Genomic DNA, 21,431 nt, shown 5'->3' on the forward strand with positions numbered 1-21,431 from the left:
TGAGTTTCAGCGTGCTTTCTGCTACTTTGTGTAAGATTTACAACTGCAATAAATATCTTATTTATTATCAGAAGCTGGCTGTGTGTGTGTAGCTGGCAGCCCAGAATGCTACGAGGGTAGCATTGAAAAATTGTGTGTGATGAATAGAGTAAAGAGGCCACAGTAGTGAATATAGAGGATGGCCTTGAAGGACAGAGGGAAGATTCATTAGGAAGGCAACAATCAGATAAACGAGGCTTGAGCCCAGACCAAGAAAATGCTTTATGAAAATGCCTTAATTCACGTTAAGATAAAAGAGGGAGGGAGGAAAGCACATTCAGACTTGCAAGATTCTTTACTATAGCTGATCTAATGAAAGTAACTTTAAGTCTATATAGTGTCTGTTTCTTAGTCTGGTGTACCATATAGGGCTGATATCAATCTTGCAAGTCTGAATGTGCTTCCCTTCCTCCCTCTTTTATCTTAACGTGAATTTTCATAAACCACTTTCTTGGGCTGGGCCCAAGCCTAGTTTATCTGATTGTTGCCTTGGCAGTGGATCTTCCCTCTGCTAATTAGACTGGCTCTAATTATTGGACAGTGGAAGAATTCAAATCTTTCATGTACCCATGAGTTATAATGAATATTTAGAGTTGGGAGCCCCTGTCCAGCACTGGAACAAGTAAAGGGAAAAAAGATTTTTTACTTCTTTGTGGATACTGCAGTTCTGAAGGCTTAAAAGAGTCTAATAGGTTTTTTGTTGATTTTTTTAAACTCTTTTTAAAAATAAATACAGTAGACCAGTCAGCTGTTATTCTGTAAGACTGTTAGTCAAGGATTAATCACTGCTTCTTCAACATTACCATATTGTATTTATCCTGTACAGTATTTTAGAATTTGTTGGCTTTTACGTGAATTGCATTTCTGCTTTTGCCGCAGGAGCTACGAAAATAGTTCCTGTGGAGGCAGCTTCTCCCAAAATTGAGCAGCCAATCAACTCAGAAACCTCTGTGTCAGATTCATCTCAGCGAAGAGGCTATCAGGAATATGCAATTCAGCAAACTCCTTATGAACAGCCAATGAAGTCAAGCAGGTAATCTCCATTTACAAACGTAAGCTGGGTGGCATTCTGGTTGGAAACACTATGTAACTTAAATGACTGAGAAGGCGCAAACACCACATTTTTAGAAAGATGCTTTGAGACTTGTGTTGATGCTAAATATAATACAGGCATCCTTTTAAAATTCCAGGAATTTTGGTTCAGGCTAAGGATGTTTCACCATCCAGGGGAGTTGTAGCTTTCGTGATAGAAGCTAGATAGCGATTAGCATATGAGAGGGCTGGTATTTGGAATGTTGCACTGCTGTTTTTCCCTTATTAGCTAATGATGTATATAAAATGGTGTGCTTGTCACGTGACCCAGTTTTACAAGCAATTAGCATGATTGAGGGGAAGCAATATGATGATCTCTGCTGATGTAGTCTGCATGTAGAAGGCAATGAGGAAGCAAAAGGAAAGAAAGAAATACAAAATAGGGTAGAATGCGGTGGGTAAGTCAGCCATGGCCAGGTGACATCAAAATGCCAGTTAGATATCCAGAACACTTTTACCTCTCCAAGGAAGGATCATATAAAGCTTTCAATCAGAAGCCTGACGGGGGATTTAATTAGAATATCACTGTGTATATTCTGTCCTTGAATCCATTCCATATTGCCTGAATACCTCTTATTTCTGTTTTAGCCAGTAGGGAGATTTATGGGAAAATGTTGCCTTCAGTGCTTCACTGGTGATGGACTCTATTTGAGAAACATTAATATAATATACACTCTGCAATCACATGTCCATAACTCTGAAGGGCGATATTGATGCTAACTCTTCCAGCCTACCCTGAACCATTTAATATATTGAGTTCAACCTGGCAATAGGTATAGCCCCCTGGTTTCTTTTCTGTTTCTCAGCTAAGTAGCAGCAGATCATCAGCCTGCTTCCCAGCAGTGGAGGCAGCTTTGGCTGATGACCTGCTGCTACTTAGCTGAGAAACAGAAAAGAAACCAGGGGGCTACACCTATTGCCAGGTTGAACTCAATATATTAAATGGTTCAGGGTAGGCTGGAAGAGTAGCCCTCAGGACCCAGCTGGTCTTACTGGATGGCTCTTATACTCCTGTTTGCTTTAGTGGTTTATGACTTGATTCTTTTTCTCCTTAGGCTGGGTGCAACTCAGTTAAAAATTTTCACCTGTGAATATTGCAACAAGGTGTTCAAATTTAAGCACTCGCTTCAGGCCCACCTGAGGATCCACACCAATGAGAAGCCATACAAATGCTCCTTCTGCAGTTATGCTAGTGCCATCAAAGCCAACCTGAATGTTCACCTACGGAAGCACACAGGAGAGAAGTTTTCTTGTGACTACTGCCCTTTTACCTGCTTGAGCAAAGGCCACCTTAAAGTCCACGTGGAGAGGGTCCATAAGAAAATCAAGCAGCATTGCCGCTTCTGCAAGAAAAAATACTCTGATGTCAAAAACCTGATCAAGCATATAAAGGAAGCCCATGACTTGCAAGACAAAAAAGTCAAGAATGTCTTTGATGAGCTTCGCTTGATGACTCGGGAAGGCAAGAGGCAGCTTTTATATGACTGTCAAATCTGTGAACGCAAGTTCAAAAATGAATTGGATCGTGACAGGCATATGCTTGTCCATGGGGATGAGAGACCCTTTGCTTGCGAGCTCTGTGGCCATGGAGCCACCAAGTACCAAGCTCTTGAGCTTCATGTCCGAAAACACCCATTTGTGTACATTTGCAGTGAGTGTTCAAAGAAATTTGTCAGCTCCATCAGGCTCCGCTCACATATCAAAGATGCACACGGGGAATTACCAGAGACGTCTGTTTTTAATAATTCCATCAATCAGAGCTTTTGTCTACTGGAACCTGGAGGAGACATCCAGCAGGAAGCCCTTGGAGAGGAATTGTCGCAGACTGCAGCTGAACTGTCACTCTTAAATTCTAAGGCACTTTGTATAGTAAAGTCTGTTTGCATGGGAGAAGTAAATACCATAGAGGGAAACAATAACAATAACCCGGCTGATAGTTTGGAAATGTCTCCTCCTCCACTTTTGGATTCTGAAAGTCCACCAGCAGCAAATGCAACAGATCCAGTTTGTGAGCCATTAACAGAATTACTGTCCCCACATGCAAGCCCGGTTTGTACCTCAGATAGCTTTCTACAGAAAAATGCTTCACCGAATTCAGATGGAGAAAAGATCCATTCGATAAAGGAAGAACTGTCGCTCAACTGTTCAGCTAATGTCCAGTGTGAAGTAGAACAGCTTTTGGAAGATGGAAGCTCCAGTTTAAACCAGAATTGCCAAGGTCCACAGAGTGTTCCAGATACCGAAGAAAAGAGTCAGACCATTTGTCTTAATCATCAGGTAGTCAAGAAATCAACACCTGAAAAGACAGGGTCCTCCAATTCACTTCCCATTCTAGAATCCAGTACAGTGTCTGACCAGAAGCCAGAGTCATGTCCTCAACCTTCAGAGGATCAAACTGGAACTGCAGCCTTTATGCAGATTTTGGACAGTTTGCAAAAACAACAAATGAGTACAGCCTTGTGTGAAAAGATCAGGAAGGTCTACGGAGACTTGGAATGCGAATACTGTGGTGAGCAGGGTGTCGATGGGTTGTTTTTATTTTGGACCAAAAATAGCAGAAGTTTATTTCCATAGTAATCATCAGAACAATAGAACTGAGGATAAGTTTCTTAAGGCCACCTGTAGGAGGAAGTGTTACCATCCTTCTGAGATGAATTACTTTACAGCTTTCTTGAAATCTGCTGAAAAAGCAGAATTTAGGCTTTGGCTCCTTCCCAAATGAGATTATCTGCTCTGTGAAAGGAACCTAGAGCGGAATCTTGGACTTAGCCCTGACTCTGTTCCTAGTCCTGTCTTAAGTAAGGGATGAGGGCGTCGTGTCTGGAATAAGGTAGGAGCAGTGCACATCAGATAGGTTTAGGTTACTTGTGATTTTAATTGGGGGGATATTTATATTTTTATTGTTTTTATTGTCTTGGTTTTTAATTGTAAGCTGCCCAGAGTCACCCTCAGGTGGAGGTGGGCAGCATATAAATTTAAGAAGAAAGAAAATAAAGAAAAATAGGCAGCAGACCTGGCTAGAACTAAGGAACTAACTAAGGAAAAGGATGCAGAGCCAAGAAGTGGCAGATAAGTGGGACCTATTAATTCATACTCCAAAGGATCTTATTGCATGGAAAAGAAGGAGACAAAGTGGAAAGGATGAGAGTCAAGCATATTGGAAAGGACTAAGACAGATCAGTTGTCCAGGCCCTTAAATTCGTCGATACTTCCATTTTATCGGCCTCAGCTGGTAGCTCAGTTGCAGGAGATTGTTAGAGATGTAGTCCAAAACATCTGCAGGGGGCTATGTTTATTTACTGATAATAAATGGTATGCTCAATGGTATGGGTTTACAACTCCATAAAAAAGAGAAATACAAGTACGTATAGTATAAAACCCACAAAAATAAAATGCAGTGGTCCAACTGCTATCTTTGGGTAGCAGACCAACTATAGCTTCTTAGTCTTGTATAACAGCAGCCTTCAACATAAGGTGATAAGGCCATATGTCACTTTTCTCAGAGTTCCTTAGTTCGGAAAGTTCAGAGATTGTTGTTTCTGCATTTGGAACACCAGTCAAAGTTAGATAAAGCATTTGCCCCTCCCCAGCCACAGCCTGCACTGCACAGCCTGGCAGGAGGTGTGAATTTGAAGGACTCCCAAATTATAGGCCTGCCTCAGGGAAAATGTGCTACCCTCCAGAGCTGACGTTAGAGCTGGGATCAATCCAGGTGAACCATCAGCAAACAGCAGCCTCACCCCATAGTGATAGATGACAACCCTCAGCTTCCTGTAGTTGTTAAATAGTGGGGATGGGGTGGGCCTCATCTGTTCCTGCTCTATGCACACTGATTGGAACTGCCCACTCAGGAAGGAGTGGAACCACCATAACATACTACTTTCAATCTCTAAGGTTTGAAAGCAGTGTTAAAGGGTACTATCATCTATGGTAAGCCAAGAAATCTAGTAGAACCTGGAAGGGCATGCTCCCTCCCTCCAGTTATCAGCAAAGATCATCACCTGGACCAGCCCTGAATCCTGGTTTAAAAGGCTTCAGATAATCCAGTTTTTTAAGGACCTTCTGTAGTTGAAGCTCCACTGTTTTCCCAAAACCTCCTCCCAAAGAGAAGGTAGAGATCTGGTAGAAGTTATCTAGAATGGCTGAATTGAGAGATTACCTCTTTAGCTAGGAGTGCGCCATTGCCTCCTTCCATGCAGACAGCATGAACTCCTTTCTCAATGGGCATTAATCATCTGCTGAATCCATTCCCCCTCTGCCCCACCAGATCCACTGCACAGATGGAAAACTCATACCTCTGTGAGAACCTGTCTTCAGAAGCTCAAAAGAATCCCCAATGGTCTTGCAGGATGTTGCCTGAGTTACCTTGCAAGACTGCCTAGCCTTAAGCAAATGTGAGTGATTTTATCTGTGAAGAATCTTGCAGATGTATCACAACAGTCTGCAGGACACTCTTCTCTGATCATAGATGCTTAAATGTCTTTGGTCACATTCACTCTTTGTTTTCTGCTACTGTCATTCTGGGCATCTATTCGTTAGCTTCATCCCTGCATCTCCTTGGTAAACCAAGGGACCCACTGGCATGTGCAAGAGGAGAGATCCTGCTCGGGAAAGCAGTCTCATCCGATGCTCTTGCCATCTCCAAATTCCAGAGACTTGACAAGGGATGTGGCAGAACTGCCTGCAAGAACACCAGAAAATTCCACAAGCATCCTCAAAAGCCCTAGTAGGTCCATCAGGTCCCTAGGGCTAACCATTTTAATTGATCTTCCTCTGCTGTGGAGATCAGCCATAAAAACAATATATGTATGAACCAGAAAGTGATCTGACCACAGCAAAGGACTGATGAGAATTTATCATATTGCTTGGGCTCAGAGATAAAAGGCCAGATCTGGTATTTGCCCGGCTATATGGGCCAGGCTGAATATCACTTGGACAAGCCTGTGGCTGCCATGTAGGGCATGGACTCCCAAATCCATCCAGTTCCCACTGCCAGAAGACTGAGAATGAAATTCCCTTGTGACAGTGGGAGGGGAATTTAGACATAGAAATCGCTATATGTACATGTATTCAACACCTTAGGTTGCGCGTATATATATATATATATATAGAGAGAGAGAGAGAGAGAGAGAGAGAGAGAGAGAGAGAGAGAGAGAGAGAGAAGGAAGGAAAGTAGTTAACTCAAATGCCTAGCAAGCTCCTAGTTTTTACTTGATTGCTATCTCCCTGCTGTTTATCACTAAATAGGTTGGAGGAAGGCAGGAATGCAGAGGAGAGGAATTTGAGTTATCTAATTGTAAAGAAATCTTATCTCAGCGCTTGTATGCCAGAAATTGAAGTTAAACTAAACTTGCCTTCCTGTGCTAATAAAATCTTGCACATGTATCACCAGCAGTTCCATCCCCAATCACCATCCTTGCAGTGCAACTCAGGAATCCAGGTAGGGCCTTTGCATGGCAGCAGACAGGTTGGTGAAGCTCCAGCTTGGCCCTAAGGCCTATTTGCAGGGCAGAGCGAGCATCTGACCATTGTCAGAGTTCCTATACTTTCCAACCACTCCCTTGCTCTGGCTCCAACTAAACCATCCAAATATGTTTACCGTGTTGATGTGTATGTGTATATCGATCGATTGATCAATAAATATCACAAACATACAATCAAAGTAAAGGAAGACCTTGGAAAAGATATTCAGATCCCATGATATTTTGTACATGCAAAAATCAGATTAGTGCAAACAATGGTATTCCCTGTGGCACTGTATGGAAGTGAAAATTGGACTTTGAAGAAGCAGGGTAGGAACAGTATTGATGCTTTTGAACTTTGATATTGGAGAAGACACTTGAGAATACCATGGACAATCAAGAAAACAAACAAAAATCTACCTGACTCAGTAAATTCACTGAACCCAACAGAAAAGTGGTACTTCCGGCTGCTAGTACTGCCTCTGTTCCTGGCAAGTCCATGGTTTAAATCCATTTTTATTTTCTATGGGTACCCTCAGAATCTCATTTTTCCAATAGAAGGTATGTATGAATAAAGAAAAAAAAGAGAAAAATTTCAAGAGGCTCCAAGAACAATCATTCAACTAACCAGAGAATTAAAAGCTTGGCTCTTGGTTTCTAAACTCTTGTACATGGTCCTATTCCAGTGCACTGGCTGTGACGGCTTATTTCTGACTGGCATTTAGCTGTCAGATAGCAAACCCAAGCTGCTCTCATACCTTTGTTTTGATTGAAGAAGGCAAAATTTCACCTTTGGGAATTTGTGTTTCTGCTTGTGGTAAACAGTTGAGGAAGCTAGCTAAGAACTTGAGCCTACAGATGTTCAACCTTAATATTAAATGTATGTTTGTCCACTAGCCCTGAAATCTTTCTGGCCCTTTCTTGACATTGCTTGTCTGTTTTCAACTTCCAATTTGCCAGAGAAGACCTGTACCCCCACATTTCCCATCATCTCAGTTTCTTCAACAGGAAACCATGTTCTGTCCCCGTTCTTTAACTTCTCATAATGAGTCCAGCACGCTACTTTAATTTATCCATTCTCCTCTTATATTTAAATCTGAGCCAACTGGACTCCTTTCTCCCTGCAGCTGTTACAGCAAAAACGCTTTCTCTTAGAGTGTGTTTCCCTAGGCAGTCATGTAGGATCTCCTGATATGCTAATAAAGCTCCCTGATGGAAGTGCTTTCTGAAAATTGCATTTCATAGCAACTCCATGCATTAAGAATAGTTCAATTAGTGGAATACCTTTTAGAAGTGTTTTTCATTAGGGACACAATTGGCAGAGGAATGTAAGTTAACTATGGCCAGATAAGATCACTGTCTTTCAGGAAATATCAATTAAATCCTTTTCATCAAGTGTTCTAAATTCATTTACTGGAGAAAAATTGTATTTAAAAGGAGTTTTTATACTTTACTTCCAACTGAGCACCCTTAGAGATTGTGTTCTCACAACATGCTAAAGTAGTTCGGCTGCTGTCCAAACCAAATAATCTTACCAATAATTCTGGTAGAGCATTTCCCTATTTTGGGGAATCTAAGAGTCCTTGTCCCTTTTCTCTAGAAAACCCTATTATCCTATAAGCCTTTGTATTAAGGGAGCACTGGTAAGGCTTCACAACATCACAACCCCCTTTCTCATTGGCCAGAAATGCAACAGTATCATGGTTAGGTCGCTATAACCAATCAGCATTTGGGAGGTACATTCTGTGCTGTCAGGTCTTAATCACGAATTCTTAAATGAAGAAGCTTGTTTTTTCAAGCTGCTTTTTTACTCCCAACTTTTTGGGGTGCGGGGGAGGGTATGCCAAAACAGGTCAATTCAGTGGGGTTAGGTATTTTCATAATGTGATTAGATGGCATTAGTTTAACCCTGTGTGTGATTAGATCTGTTTGGGGCTAATTTAACTCCATGTGGGTTAATGGACTGGGTCTGTTGACTTTTTGGTGTTCTTACAACACATTATCCTTATTGTTGAACCAGGTTACTATGTTGTGGGAACAGGGCCATCTACTTAGTTTTTTCTGTATTGTTTTCAGGCAAGTTGTTCTGGTACCAGGTGCATTATGACATGCACGTCCGTACTCATACGCGAGAGCATCTTCATTACTGCTCTCAGTGCAGCTATTCCTCCATCACCAAAAACTGTCTTAAACGCCATGTCATCCAGAAGCATAGCAACATTTTGCTGAAATGTCCCACAGAAGACTGCGATTACTCTACCCCGGATAAGTACAAACTCCAGGCCCACCTGAAAGTGCACTCGGAGCTGGTAAGCCTGGAACCTGATAGTACCTTGGTTTAAGCTTTCAATTTGCCACATTTTCTGCAGGGTGAGGCTCAGATTGAAAGGACTACCATTATTTCTCATTATATCATTTGTATTTGTTCTATAAATAGATGTTACCAGCCTTCTAAAATTCTCCAGCTAAATAGTACTAACTTACTTGTTTCTCAGTTCAGGCGTGGGAAAGTCTGAATTTTGCGAGTGTGATTGTGGATTGATTGAATTACAAAGGAAAAGAGTTGTGTACCATTAGAGCACAACAACTTCTGGATGAGTTCCTTATATGCTAGGCAGATTTTGTATCCTGATAAACTGGTTGCATTTGGATTATTTTGCATAATTCAATTTTGGGCTTCTTTTTAGAGAAGTAAACAAGAGATTCGTAGAACCTTGGGAGCATTTCTTGACTTGACCACTTATGAATCAGAAAAATTCAAACAAGACATACATTCTCTTTTCTTTAAGATCCAAACTTTACCAACTTTTAGAAATGTTGTATCAGAATGAGTAGACTTACAGGCTTAGGCCTAGCCATGATGAAAAAGTGGCGACACACAGTGAGGTGACAGGACAATTGTCACCCTTTTGTACTTGCATCCTAACATCAGATACAAGTACATAAATCATGGTGTTTGAATCAGAACACTTGTTTTGTCATTTGGCCTTCCTTTGTCCGTGTGTGCACCTTCAAGCCCGGCTTGACTCCTTGTGTCTCCTGGGATAAATCCACGCAGTTTTCTTGGCAGGGTTTTTGCAAGTGGTCTTTGTAGGGCTGAGAGAGAGAAGGACTGGCCCAAAGTCACGTAGCTGACTTCATGTCTAAGGCAGCACTAAAGCTTACAGTCTCCCAATTTCCAGCCTGGTGTCTTTAACCGGCACACCATAATGGCCCTCTTGTCCTTCCTTGCCTCCCTGCCTTTCCTTTGCTTGTAGGACACACATTCCCCCAACTTCAAGATTCACCAGAAAAAAAATGGTAGCTTAAGAGCCAAGCAACTGATGAAATGACAGCATATGGGGAAAAGCTACTCATTGTTAATACCTGCATGCCCTAATGATCTTTACACTAGGGGACGTGCCTGTATGGAAATACAAATAGCATCTCAGTTATACAATTAAATCCTACAAAAATGCAGAAAGGTCATGAAAATGAGTCCCTCCCTCCCTCCCTCCCTCCCTTCCTTCCTTCCTTACTTGGAAAACAGAAAGAAGCAGTTGAATTGAGGGAAATTTATTGAGTAATACATAAAACTTTCCTCTTCTCACCTCATTTTCAGAAGGAGAAATGTATATAAAATTGCCTCCTTGGATGGCTAATTTCCTTGCCATCTAGGAACAGAGTGCCTCAAGCCATTTCCCCCAGCATCCTTGACTAAATCTTTTCTCCCTCTTGGCACACCAGCCATGCAGTTCAATAGTGCTTACTGATGTCCCCGCCCTCCCCTTCTGCACTCCCCTTGGCCTTAATTATCTTTTCATCTTCTCTCCTTGATACATTGGCCAGTCTCAGAAAGCCAGTAAACACAGAAAGGCCTGGAAAATAATGTTTTCTCCTGGCCTTTGTTGTCTCAAGATGTTCTTCCTCCCCTCAGCAGCTTCCCTGCGCATGAGGCTTGTATGGGATTTGAGTAGAGGGGAAGGTGGCTGGGGACCAATGTGTTTGTGCTCACGGTTTGCAGGGTGAGATACAATCAGTGAAGGAGAGGTGGGAGCCCTGGAAAGTGTCTAACAAATCCTTTCGTTGCGTAGATAAAGTGGGGAAGAGCAGGACTGTCATGACTGAAGGCAGTCGACTGGGAATTTGCAAGAAATATCCTGCCCCCTCCACCTGTCATGTGTTATGGAGAAAAGCCAGTGTGGGAATCTTTTAATCTATTTTACTAGACTGTGTTTTAGTTATGTCATATTTTGAAATGGCTGGCTTCTATTCCAAGGCCTTGAAACAAGGCAGGATCCACTGAGCCCTCGTAAGCCTCCCTCCGTGTTAGAATTTTTGATGTCTGTATCATAGAAGAGCATGAGGAAACTTTGGCTGTTTTTTCCCTCTCTGATTCCTGGCTCTGTTTATGCACTTTTCTTGAAAGGAAGAGTTCAGTAAGACGCATCTGTTGTTTTTAGATCTCCTGTATCCTGCCAGGAGGTAGGCTGTTGGCCAGTACCTCCAACAGGTGGAATTCCTTTGAAAGAACGGGGAAGATCAGAATAGCCAGCCTCCTATTCTAACTTAGTACCGTGTCTTTGGAAGCCACAGCATGGTTTTTCAGAAAGCAGCATGAAACTCTGAGCAAACAGGGAATCCTTCTATAAACGTACAATAGTGTTTACTGGTATTTATTAAGATCATTATAACCTGAATTAGAAAAGAATCCTCAGCTGAATTTATTTTGCATCAAGAATCTGGGTTTATTTTTATATCACTTCCTCGATTCTTATTTGTAGCAGTTGATTTCTTACAAAGTGCTGTGGTCTGTGTGCGTTTCTGTCTATCAGAAAGGTATCTTCAGTTTCTGCAATACTTAAAAGCCTGGCATGTTGGTTGAATAGCAGGGTTTTCAACAGATGCCCTAGAAAGAAAAGAGAAAAAAGCTAAGTCAAACCTCCAGCTACCTTTTGCCTGAAATGGATGCCACTCACCATCTTCTCTTTCCACGTCTGTGTTTTTTTTTTTTTAAATCCTCTGGTCTACTCATCTCCCAGAATCCCTCTGGTCTACTTATTCTAGCCCCATTTTGTTGCCTTGTTGTAGTGGCTTCGTACATACTGCTGTTATCATCTATCTTCTAGGGGACAGCCTTAGCAGAGTGTTTTTCAAACTTGGCAACTTTAAGATGTGTGGACTTCAGCTCCCAGAATTCCCCAGCTAGGATTCTATCTGGGGAATTCTGGGAGTTGAAGTCCACACATCTTAAAGTTGCCAAGTTTGAAAAACACTGCTTTAGCTGGTGTCTTCTCTCTGATGCCAGGATGTGAGACAGATTGGTGTCATACAACCTGTGTACCTTATTGCAAATAAAAGTAAGCTGATACAGATAACTCCTCTATTACCACATTCATAGCACGAGATGTGTGACAAGGGAAATCAGACCCTTACTCCTTTAGGAGTAAGATCAGACTCATAATTTATAGACAAAATTTATTTATCTATATTTATAGATAAATAATTGTATTTATTTTTTTTTAAAAGAAAAACAGGTAAAAGATAAAAGGCAAACTCCTTTTTCACTTTAAGTATGCCCGTGCAAACAATTGCTGGAAGAGATAAAAATATAGAGCTATAAAATACAGACATCATCTCAAGAGAATTTCAAGTGCAGGAAAAGAATACTCTGAGCATAGCATTAGATGGTCTTAGTCTGTTTTCTAAACACACAGTCACTGAGTTTGCGTAGAGAAAATACGCATCAAAGGCCGTAAACCTCCATGTTATTCAAATACAAGTAAATTTATGCAACATTTCTAGCTCAGACTTGTTACCTATTCCTTAGAGGTAAACAGATACGTGCAGCAAAGTTTTCTGCTTGCTTGCCCTGGATTTTCCAGATTCTGGTAGATTCCAGTCTTTAAGCTTTAAACAATTGTTATTTATTTGGTCAATTTCTAAAACCAATGACTGGGTGATTTACAGAGCATTAAAAACAATGAAGGATCCAGAATAACAACGACAAACAACAGCACTGAGAAGGCAACTAACCACCATAGCACCATAATTGCAATACCATTTGGGTAGTGTTTCTCAACCTTGGCTGGGGAATTCTGGAAGTTGAAGTCCACACATCTTAAAGTTGCCAAGGTTGAGAAACACTGAATTAGAGGATCACACTCCATCCTTAACCAGTGGGAAGAGCCAGGTCTTTGCTGCCCTCCTAAACGCCAACTGAGGTGGGCTTCCTTAGCTTCTCCTCCTAGCCATAGTATATTGGTTCTCTTCTGGATTTTTTTAAAAAAAGTTTTCCTCTTCAAGAGGGGAAGGCTCAGAGTGGGTCTATTTTTGCTATGTGCTAAAGTAGGCATCTTTCCTCAGGAGGATCTAACGTAAGAAAGATGGGTGTCTATCAGGGACTCTGCAACTGACAATCTGGAGCATTGAGAAGACAGGTTGGCTTCACAACAGCTTGGTTTGCACCATTGTGTTACGCAGATACATCCTAGAGAAATTTAATTGTGGAATATCCTAAGTGTTCAAGCCTTGTTTCTTGTGGCTTGGGATTTCTTGGGCAAGAATCTGTTTCATTTCTCTATGTCTCTGTAATGCTGTGAGTTTTCTGGGACCTCAGAACAGTGGCTAAACACAGCAACACTACTGGGTAAATGCTGCTCCAGCCCAATTGCCTGTAAGAATTTCTTCCATACATTTCCCTGATGAACAGAAGCCCTGCATTGGTCTGTTTCTGCCTACAAAAAGAAAATGCTGTCCAGGCTCTCCTGCCAATGACCCATTTTTCAGCAAAACTCAACTGCCCCCACATTTAAAGAAACTTGTGAGTTGTTTTTTTTTAATGAAAGTGTCCTATCCATAACCTCTTCTCCAAAGACGCATTCAACTTCCCTCCCAAAAGACCTTATCCGAATGGCATCTTTCTTGATTGCTTTGCAATACAGAGTGTTCAGGGATAGATAGCAAAGTTTCTCCCAGTTTAACTAAGACCCACATAAGAGAACAATTAGCAGTTAATGCATTTCTGAGCTGTTGAGAGTCCAAACTTAACAACTGGAAGAATTGTGTAGCACACTTGTATCTGGACTGAACTATCCTGAACAACTGGGAAACACCTACCAGGAGATACAGTGGGAAGTGGTGGCCCAGAAGTGGAGTTTTGTGTAGCATGCGCACACACAAACACACACAGACACCTTTGGAATAGCTTGTCCCTGAGGCAAGGATGGCCCCCACCCTCATGAGTTTCTGAAAACAAGTCAAAGCATGGCTGTACCAGAAGGTTTACAGCAGAGTTTCTCAACCTTGGCAGCTTTCAGATGGCTGGACTTCAACTCCCACAATTCTCCAGACAGCGTTGCTATCTGGGGAATTCTGGGAGTTGAAGTCCAGCCATCTGAAAGCTGCCAAGGTTGAGAAATGCTGGTTTACAGGGATGAATTATAAGCAATGGCACCATATTCAAGACATGTTTAACTTTTAGGATTAATTTAAATCAAAACTCATTTGTATTATTAAATTAATTATTATACCAATGTGCATCGGATTTTATATGTAAGCTAAGCTGTGCAAGCCACCTAGAGTCCTTTTGGTTTCAGGCAGTAGCAAATTTTACATATAAAGAAGTAATAAATAGTGGGATGAAACGCTAGTAAACCAAAGAGAAACAGCGACCTGTTCATTTGGTATGCTTCATATTGCTAGTCTCTCAACCTGCAACACTAGAGCACTTGTATGTACTGGACTCTATTTCCTTCAGTATGAGAGTTTCCCCATTAAGTCAATTTCTTGGTTTTGAAATCTCATACAAGAAACGACAGGGTGCAAATCTGCTGCAGAGCTTACTTTGTCAAGTGAAACTTTTCACATAAGGCATTACTAGATTTTGTTTTTAATATGGTTGACATTTGTAAATGACACTCTGAGCTTCAAAGGTCATTGTTAGGGTTGCCTGCGTTTAAACAGATGGAGGCAAAATTGTCGCAGAAAGCTGCAAAACGTTCATCTGCTACATCTCTCATTAGAGTGGCCTTTATTAATTTTCTGTTCTGCATTTTCAAAATGCAAAGAGGGAAATACGAAGTCCAAAGTGAGTCTAGTTACCACTTTAAGCTTTGTTTCAAAGCTGGAGCAACACATTTTGCAGAACAGGACAGCATGTCAGCATTGGCAGAAAGGCACCAAAACCTTGTTCAGACAAACCCAGTAAATGAAGTTGCTTCAGGTGGTTGGCATGTCTGGCCTTTTTTTCCTTTTAGGCTCCTTAGGAACAAACAGAATATTTCAACCCAGTAGAGAAATACATGTGGCGATCAAAGTGAAGGAGAGGACGTTGGATATATAACAGAAGAAACCAGAGTTGGTTTATTTATTCACTTACAGTTCTTCTAGACCAGTCAGCTGACTCTGAGCAACATACAACTCCTCTCTATATAGTTGGAAGTAAAACAGTACAAATCAGATTTAAGAACAAAATCATATGTTGCAATAACATAAAGCTAGGAGATATTCTCAGAAGATTAAAAGCACTCCGTCCTCAGGAGGGATAGTTACAATGAAGTGGCTCCTATGGCTTGATGAAGTGATGATGATGATGGCAACAATTGCAAATAGATTTATTTGTCTCTTCTGAGAGCTCGTTTCTTGGCCCTGGCTCAATCCCCTCTTGTCTGGCCATTGCTGTGGTAGCAGTTCTTCCTCCTGTCCTTCAAGGCCATTCCCTATGCTACAAGGTGCACCACAGCATCTTGAGCCACTGCATTCTAGTTCTGTAGCTTCCAAATGCTCTTCAAAAAGAGCTCCTTGAAGAGTGCATTGCTGTAGTCCAGTCCTCAGAGACAACTCAAAAAGATACCCAATTGATGATGTCAAAAGCCACTAATAGATCAAACAGGACTAGGTGGGTCACATTACCCCATCAATGTGATCAGTGCTGCTTTTGCACTAAACCCAGGCCTGAAACCTGACTGAAATGGTTCAGATAATTCATTTATTCCTAGGCTGTTGCAATTATAGTCGAACCACTTTCCAGAATGTATGACATCCCAGGAGGATTTGTGCCAGAAAGTGTCCAGACAGGCTGGGTTGGTAGAACATGCTAAACTCTAAAGAAAGGAGTTTTAGAAGAGCTGTTTGTACTAGAAAATGTGTTCATTTTATGTTATTCCTTATAAGCGTTTTTTTATAGTGAATATATTCTTTTCTATTTGAGCCAAATATTTGGAGGTGCTGAGAGCCAGGTTCCAAATTCTAATCTCTTCTTGACAAAAGAATTGCAGATCCAGAGATACTTTGAAAATGATTGGTTATCATTGAGATTTGCTCTTCTTAAAGCTTAGCACTGAAATCTTTTTCTAATAAACACATATCTCATCAAGATATAACATTTAAATACATTCATATTGTACTTTAAATACATTCATACTTGTACTAGCTTGGCATAGTGAAGATTCCACATATAGCAGATAAGAATTTCCTGATCTCTCTCTGTGACAAGAACTTTCCTCTGCATGCTACTCTTTCTTTGCAAGACGGTCTAATTTTTATCTCTGAGCCTCATGTGGCATTTTGCTTTTTCAGAAAGCAAATCTTGGCATTTGTAGAAGTGCAGCAGGATGTCTCTTCCACTCTGTCAAAGTTCCCAGGAGCCTTTATGGAGCTGGCTGCATATGTTCAGAATTGAGTTGGAGCCTCCAACTCATCAAGTTGGCTTTGAAATTATTAGCTTTGGAATGATAATGTACTTGAGGTTCTGCATATTTATTTTCTGGTTTCTGAACCATTCAATTCCCGTTGAGCAGATATTCAAACATAAATAGAAATAATAGTTTAGGGGCTTGGAAACCATTCCCACTTAGCTTCTCCTTATTCTCTAAGTGGGATGAAATGGTCCCAGATACCATTTATGCATAACATTTGCCAGAAGAAAGTAATTTCAGTGTAGCACAAGTAGTGCCAGTCCTCTTAAGACCCACCATTTCTAAAGCCAGTTTTAATTTTGAATCCCATGATCTGTTAAATTCAACGAGATCTGCCAGGCTGCATCTGTCCTTTGTGAGGGCTTGTTCGTAATATGTCTGTACAGCGTTGGTCTCCAAATTGGCGCTCACCAGATGATACTGAACTCCCAGAATTTCCAGCTTGGTCATGCTTGTTCAGAAATACGGGAGTTTGTTTACTTACTTAATTACTTACTGATTGACTGACTGACTTACTGGCATACATGGGCCGCCTCAGTTTTCGAACTCTAGGCATGCAATGCACTCAATAATTACAGTGCAAGTAGAATAAATAATGTAACAAGGAATATATATTCCATCAGATCAATGCAAACTATCCATAATAGTCATAACAGTCTTTTCAGTTACCAAGAAAAGCATTATTCACCTAACCCCCTCTTCCGTCCTGAAGGGCTTTACAGAAAAGCAGCATTTTAACAGGTTTCCTAAATATTTCCAAGGAAGGTGCTGTCCTCATCTCAGAAGACCAGCTGTTCCAAAGACGGGGAGTCTTGATAGAAAAAGCTACTTTCCAGGCCCAGCCTTTTTAATCTCCTGGCAAGTGGGGAGTTGTTGGAAGGGCACCTTGGCTCTATAGAAACCAAGGGCTAGCTGAACCAGAGAGAATCCACATTTAAATGGAATGTAACCTCTTTGCAGGCTTCAACAAATGACCTTTGCTAGTGATCACAATGGAGAATGAGGTTAATGAAGCCTACAATGAATATTCAAGTCTAATGAAGTACATACAGTCCATCTGAACACACACAGATGCATGGAAATGCTAGGTTGGACTAAAACAATGATGTGCCAAAGACCAGGAGAAGATCAAAGTATGACTGATGGAGAAAAATACCAAGAGTCAGGACATGAACTTCCATGATCAAGAACTGCCCAAGAACAGCTAGACCCCTCTCCAAATTATCTTTTCACTTGTAACAATATGCCGTGACAAGATTGATGAAAACCAACTGGGGGAAGTATGTGAAGTGTGTAAGAGTGTGCCTGTAGAGTGTAAGAGCCTCTGTATTCTATAGCTAGCTATTTTATTTGCTGCTTTTTGCCTGCTATTTTGCTTTGTGTCTTTTCCACATTGGGAAATCTGTCTAGAATCAAGGAGCTACAAGACAACTTTTGGCAAGTACCTGATTAGTAATTTAGATAATCTGTCTTACATTAACTGGGAAAGCTGTATTGATCAACAATGTGCATCTCTTAATTAGATGTGTTGGAATTGAGAAATGTATTGAAGGGACAAAAGCATTCAAGCCTTGATTCAGTAAGCAATTGTTGTACTACTGTGTGCTGTTGCCTTCTATAGTGATTGTGCCCACTGGTGACAAAAATCCTCAGCCAGGAAAAAAAAAATCTCTGCTCCCCCCCCGCCACCACCCCAAGACTGGCAGCATGCCCATTCTACTCAGTCATATCAAGCAGGCAGATTCTTCCTGGAGCAGGCAGTCCTGAAGATACTCAGGCCTCAAGTCTTGCAGGGTTTTATAGTTGACATCCAGCACCTTGAATTGCCTACCAAAACACCCTGGTCATGCAACTCCCACAAGCAAGGCATTACATGACCTTAATGTAATCAGTTTGTCACAGAAAACTTGCCTTTGTACGAATTGCTTCATGACCCTGTGAGCTAGCTTTCAGATGGTAATGTGTTGCCAGTGGACCGGAAGACCAGAGCAGAGCAGTTGGCATCATGCCCAATCCATCTATCTGTTGGTCCATCAATCAATCACAGCTTCAAGCTGGTTGCCCCAGTCCTGTCTGCAAGACTTGGAAGTTGAATCTTGCTGGACACCTCCATATTTCACAATCCTCCCTCTTCTACTGCTCTGAGCCCAAGCTGTGAATTATTCTGAAATCATCCGTGTGCTTACAAGTCTTTCCTTCCATGTGGCTCATCATGAAAATGATAACTGTTCTGTCTTTTTGTACACCAGCTAAAATCCTCATCTGAGCCTGCCCAATTATCACCTTGTTGGGAGCCATATATTATTCACTATGTAATGAGTTTAGCAATCAGTTCAATGAACTGATAACATAATCTTTCTCTCCCTTTTCTTTCCTTTAAAGGACAAAAAGAATTATTCCTGCCCTGTGTGCGAGAAATCATTTTCTGAAGACCGACTTATAAAAGCTCATATAAAGACAAACCATCCAGGTAAGAAAAGCCACGCTAATGGTTTTGAATGTATTGTCATATTGGAGGCAAGGCCCCGGCTAAATAACACACTGCAATTATACTGTGCCTTATTATTGTTAGAGTTTCATTGTTATTATTACTGCCATTATCATCATGGAAAAGATAATTTTTTAAAAATCACTTGGTTGATTAAATTGTTTACTGTCCTAGTACCTATGCTATTAGTAGCAATTTGCCATGCTGAAATCAAGGAGGCAAATCTTTCTTCTAGGATTGAAGATGTAGAACATTTCCATATGAGTAGATAACAATGGCTTGTAAGTGCTTTTGTGGCCCTTCCCTCTCCTACTTGCCGGGTTGCTCAGATTACTTCTGGTTTCCAGCAGACAATTGGATGGACAGTGAAGGTATCAGCAGAGGGGGAAGGAAATCATGATCTGTCAACTTCTGTCTGCAGAGGGAGAGGGGCTGCATGAACACACAACCTCTCCTTGCTCACTTCTCAAGCTGTTTTAAAGAACTTTCTTGTGAACGGGCATATCTTCTCATCTTTCTCAATGGGGAATGTCCAGCCAAGGGAGAGCAGGGAGTCTTTGAGTTGGTCAATGTTGAATCAGACACAAGGTAAAAAGTCAATAGGATCCGCTCATCAGTCCGGTTGAAATAGTGGCTCAGAGCTTAGGATGTTAAACAAATCTTACAGGCAAGTCATCCTTGAATTATTTGTGTTTCAAGCAGCTACAGCCAGATCTGCAGGGCATACAAAGACATATCTGTGGAAAGGGCTATAGTACAGTGGAAGGAGGACCTGGGCAAGGACTTCTAAAGTTTAAGGGCCCAATGTCCTACTTTCAGAGAGCCTGGCCCTCTGCTTCTGCAACCCATGGCTAACTCAGCATTGCGTTGCAGGAATGCTACTTTCTTATCAGTCCCCCCAGTGTAATCATGTTTCTCCTAAGCTGTAAAATTCTGCTCCCAGGGTTGGCCCATCACCCTCAACAATTCATAGCTATTAACACCAGCATCAGCATCTTGGAGGCATACCTCAGTTGTTGATCGTTGGTGTTTTTCCCTGGGAACTCAGCCTTTACTCCCCTGTCTCTGCTTCAGCATTAGCACTGCTAACAACAATCAAGAAAAAGCTAGTGAATTTGGAGGCTTTGTACCCCTTGCCACAGCAGGAGCTGACATGGTTGTCTTGTTCCCTTTTATGCCTGTTAATCTCCGAATCCTGGGCATGTACAACCGTCTCTCAGTCCCTGCAGTTCTTCAGTTCAAGTCCTTGTGGGACTTTGCATGCTTTGAATGATATCCCTTAGATTGAAGATGGTCGGTATAGGCATCCTTGAAAAGATGCGTGCTTACGGTTGGTTATGATATCTGGTTGAGTCTGAACAAAGTATCCTTCTATTATTTCTAGCAATTATACCATCACATCTGGGTCCTGGGGCCTTTTGCAGCTGTTAACAAGCTGTCTATTTGGAATTCCCAGCTCTTCTGGAAATCCTAGGTGAAGCCTTAAACAAATGTTAGCAGCTCTCAGAGAGTATTAAAGCTCATAAATATTTGGTTAGCGAAGCTGCCCTATTTAGGTATTCACTGTTTGAGAAGGCTTCCTGTGAGAAAACACACAGAGATGAAAAACAATTTCTGCACCAACAGCCCAACCAGTCTCTAATTTGTTGCTAAAAGAGTAAATCCTGGTAAAAGTAGTACAATACACAAATGGAATGACCAGTGCTGGAAAAGCCATACATTAATGAGGCTATTTCTTTCAACTGCAAATCTTACCTGGGGGAAAGAAAACATACGAAAGGAAGACTCCTTAAAAAATTTAACAACCAGCAGTCAAAACAATCTATATTTTATTGGTTTTTGAAATGTCTTCCCTGAAGGCCAAAGTTTCATTTTTTTTCTTTTCTTTTCTGCTTCTGCCTTCCTCCCCCTCCCCCTCCAATCTTAGAGGTTTCTATGCACACAATTTCCAAGATTGTTGGCAGGAGAGTTCAGCTAAAAGGACTTATAGGAAAACGAGCTGTGAAATGTCCTTACTGCAATTTTTATTTCATGAAGAATGGATCGGATCTCCAGCGTCACATTTGGGCTCACGAAGGTAAATGGGGTGTAGCAAGAACCTGTCTTTCCGTAATTGCAGTAATTTGCTGGCGAGAAGAAAAAAGACGTCAAAAACTCAGGAGGCGAAAATGGCATGTTCTGATACAAATGCATATAATGAGCTGTTAATATTTCAGCCCTTTTATTAAAAGGCCTTCTTCAGCACCAAAACGTAAATGATAAACAAAATCATATCAACGCAACAGAAAAAGCTACATAACCACACAATTAGAAAAAGCCATTGGACAGGGCAGGGGGCTATCAATTTTGGGAGGGAGGTGATCAACCACCATTTTGCCCCGAGGGAAGATGGAAGCTAGAGAAAAGGGTTATTTTTCTCTGTCACCGCATCAGTTTTAATTAGGTCTCCCCAGCTGTTTTTATTTGTGGGTGCGTGTGATGTGCCAATTGTTTTGAACTTGAACCATTTCAAGTGCAAAACGCCCCACGTTAAATGAGAAACAGCTGCTTTGCATTCGTGAGAGGAGCATAACACTTGAAATGGGATGGTTTCAGTGGTCCAGTTCAAAACATTTTGTACCCAACTATCTAATTGGCCTTGTGTTACCAAAATGATGCACTCTGGCCTTATTT

General features: G+C 41.3%; 1 protein-coding gene across 2 annotated transcripts in view; it reads left to right on the forward strand.

Moving 5' to 3' along the window:
- Positions 1-21,431, forward strand: part of ZFAT (zinc finger and AT-hook domain containing) — a 142,450-nt gene that overhangs the window by 78,902 nt on the left and 42,117 nt on the right. For both annotated transcript variants that reach the window (XM_088148946.1, XM_088148945.1), the window contains exons 5-9: positions 919-1,072; positions 2,187-3,640; positions 8,670-8,902; positions 18,653-18,740; positions 20,686-20,835. In XM_088148946.1, the coding sequence (XP_088005072.1) occupies positions 919-1,072; positions 2,187-3,640; positions 8,670-8,902; positions 18,653-18,740; positions 20,686-20,835 (2,079 nt within the window). The remainder of the gene's footprint in view (positions 1-918; positions 1,073-2,186; positions 3,641-8,669; positions 8,903-18,652; positions 18,741-20,685; positions 20,836-21,431) is intronic.

This window comes from Python bivittatus, unplaced genomic scaffold, assembly GCF_059951505.1.
Source record: "Python bivittatus isolate LINGU-HERP-01145 unplaced genomic scaffold, Pbiv_v1 ctg000590_np1212, whole genome shotgun sequence".
Lineage (NCBI taxonomy): Eukaryota > Metazoa > Chordata > Lepidosauria > Squamata > Pythonidae > Python > Python bivittatus.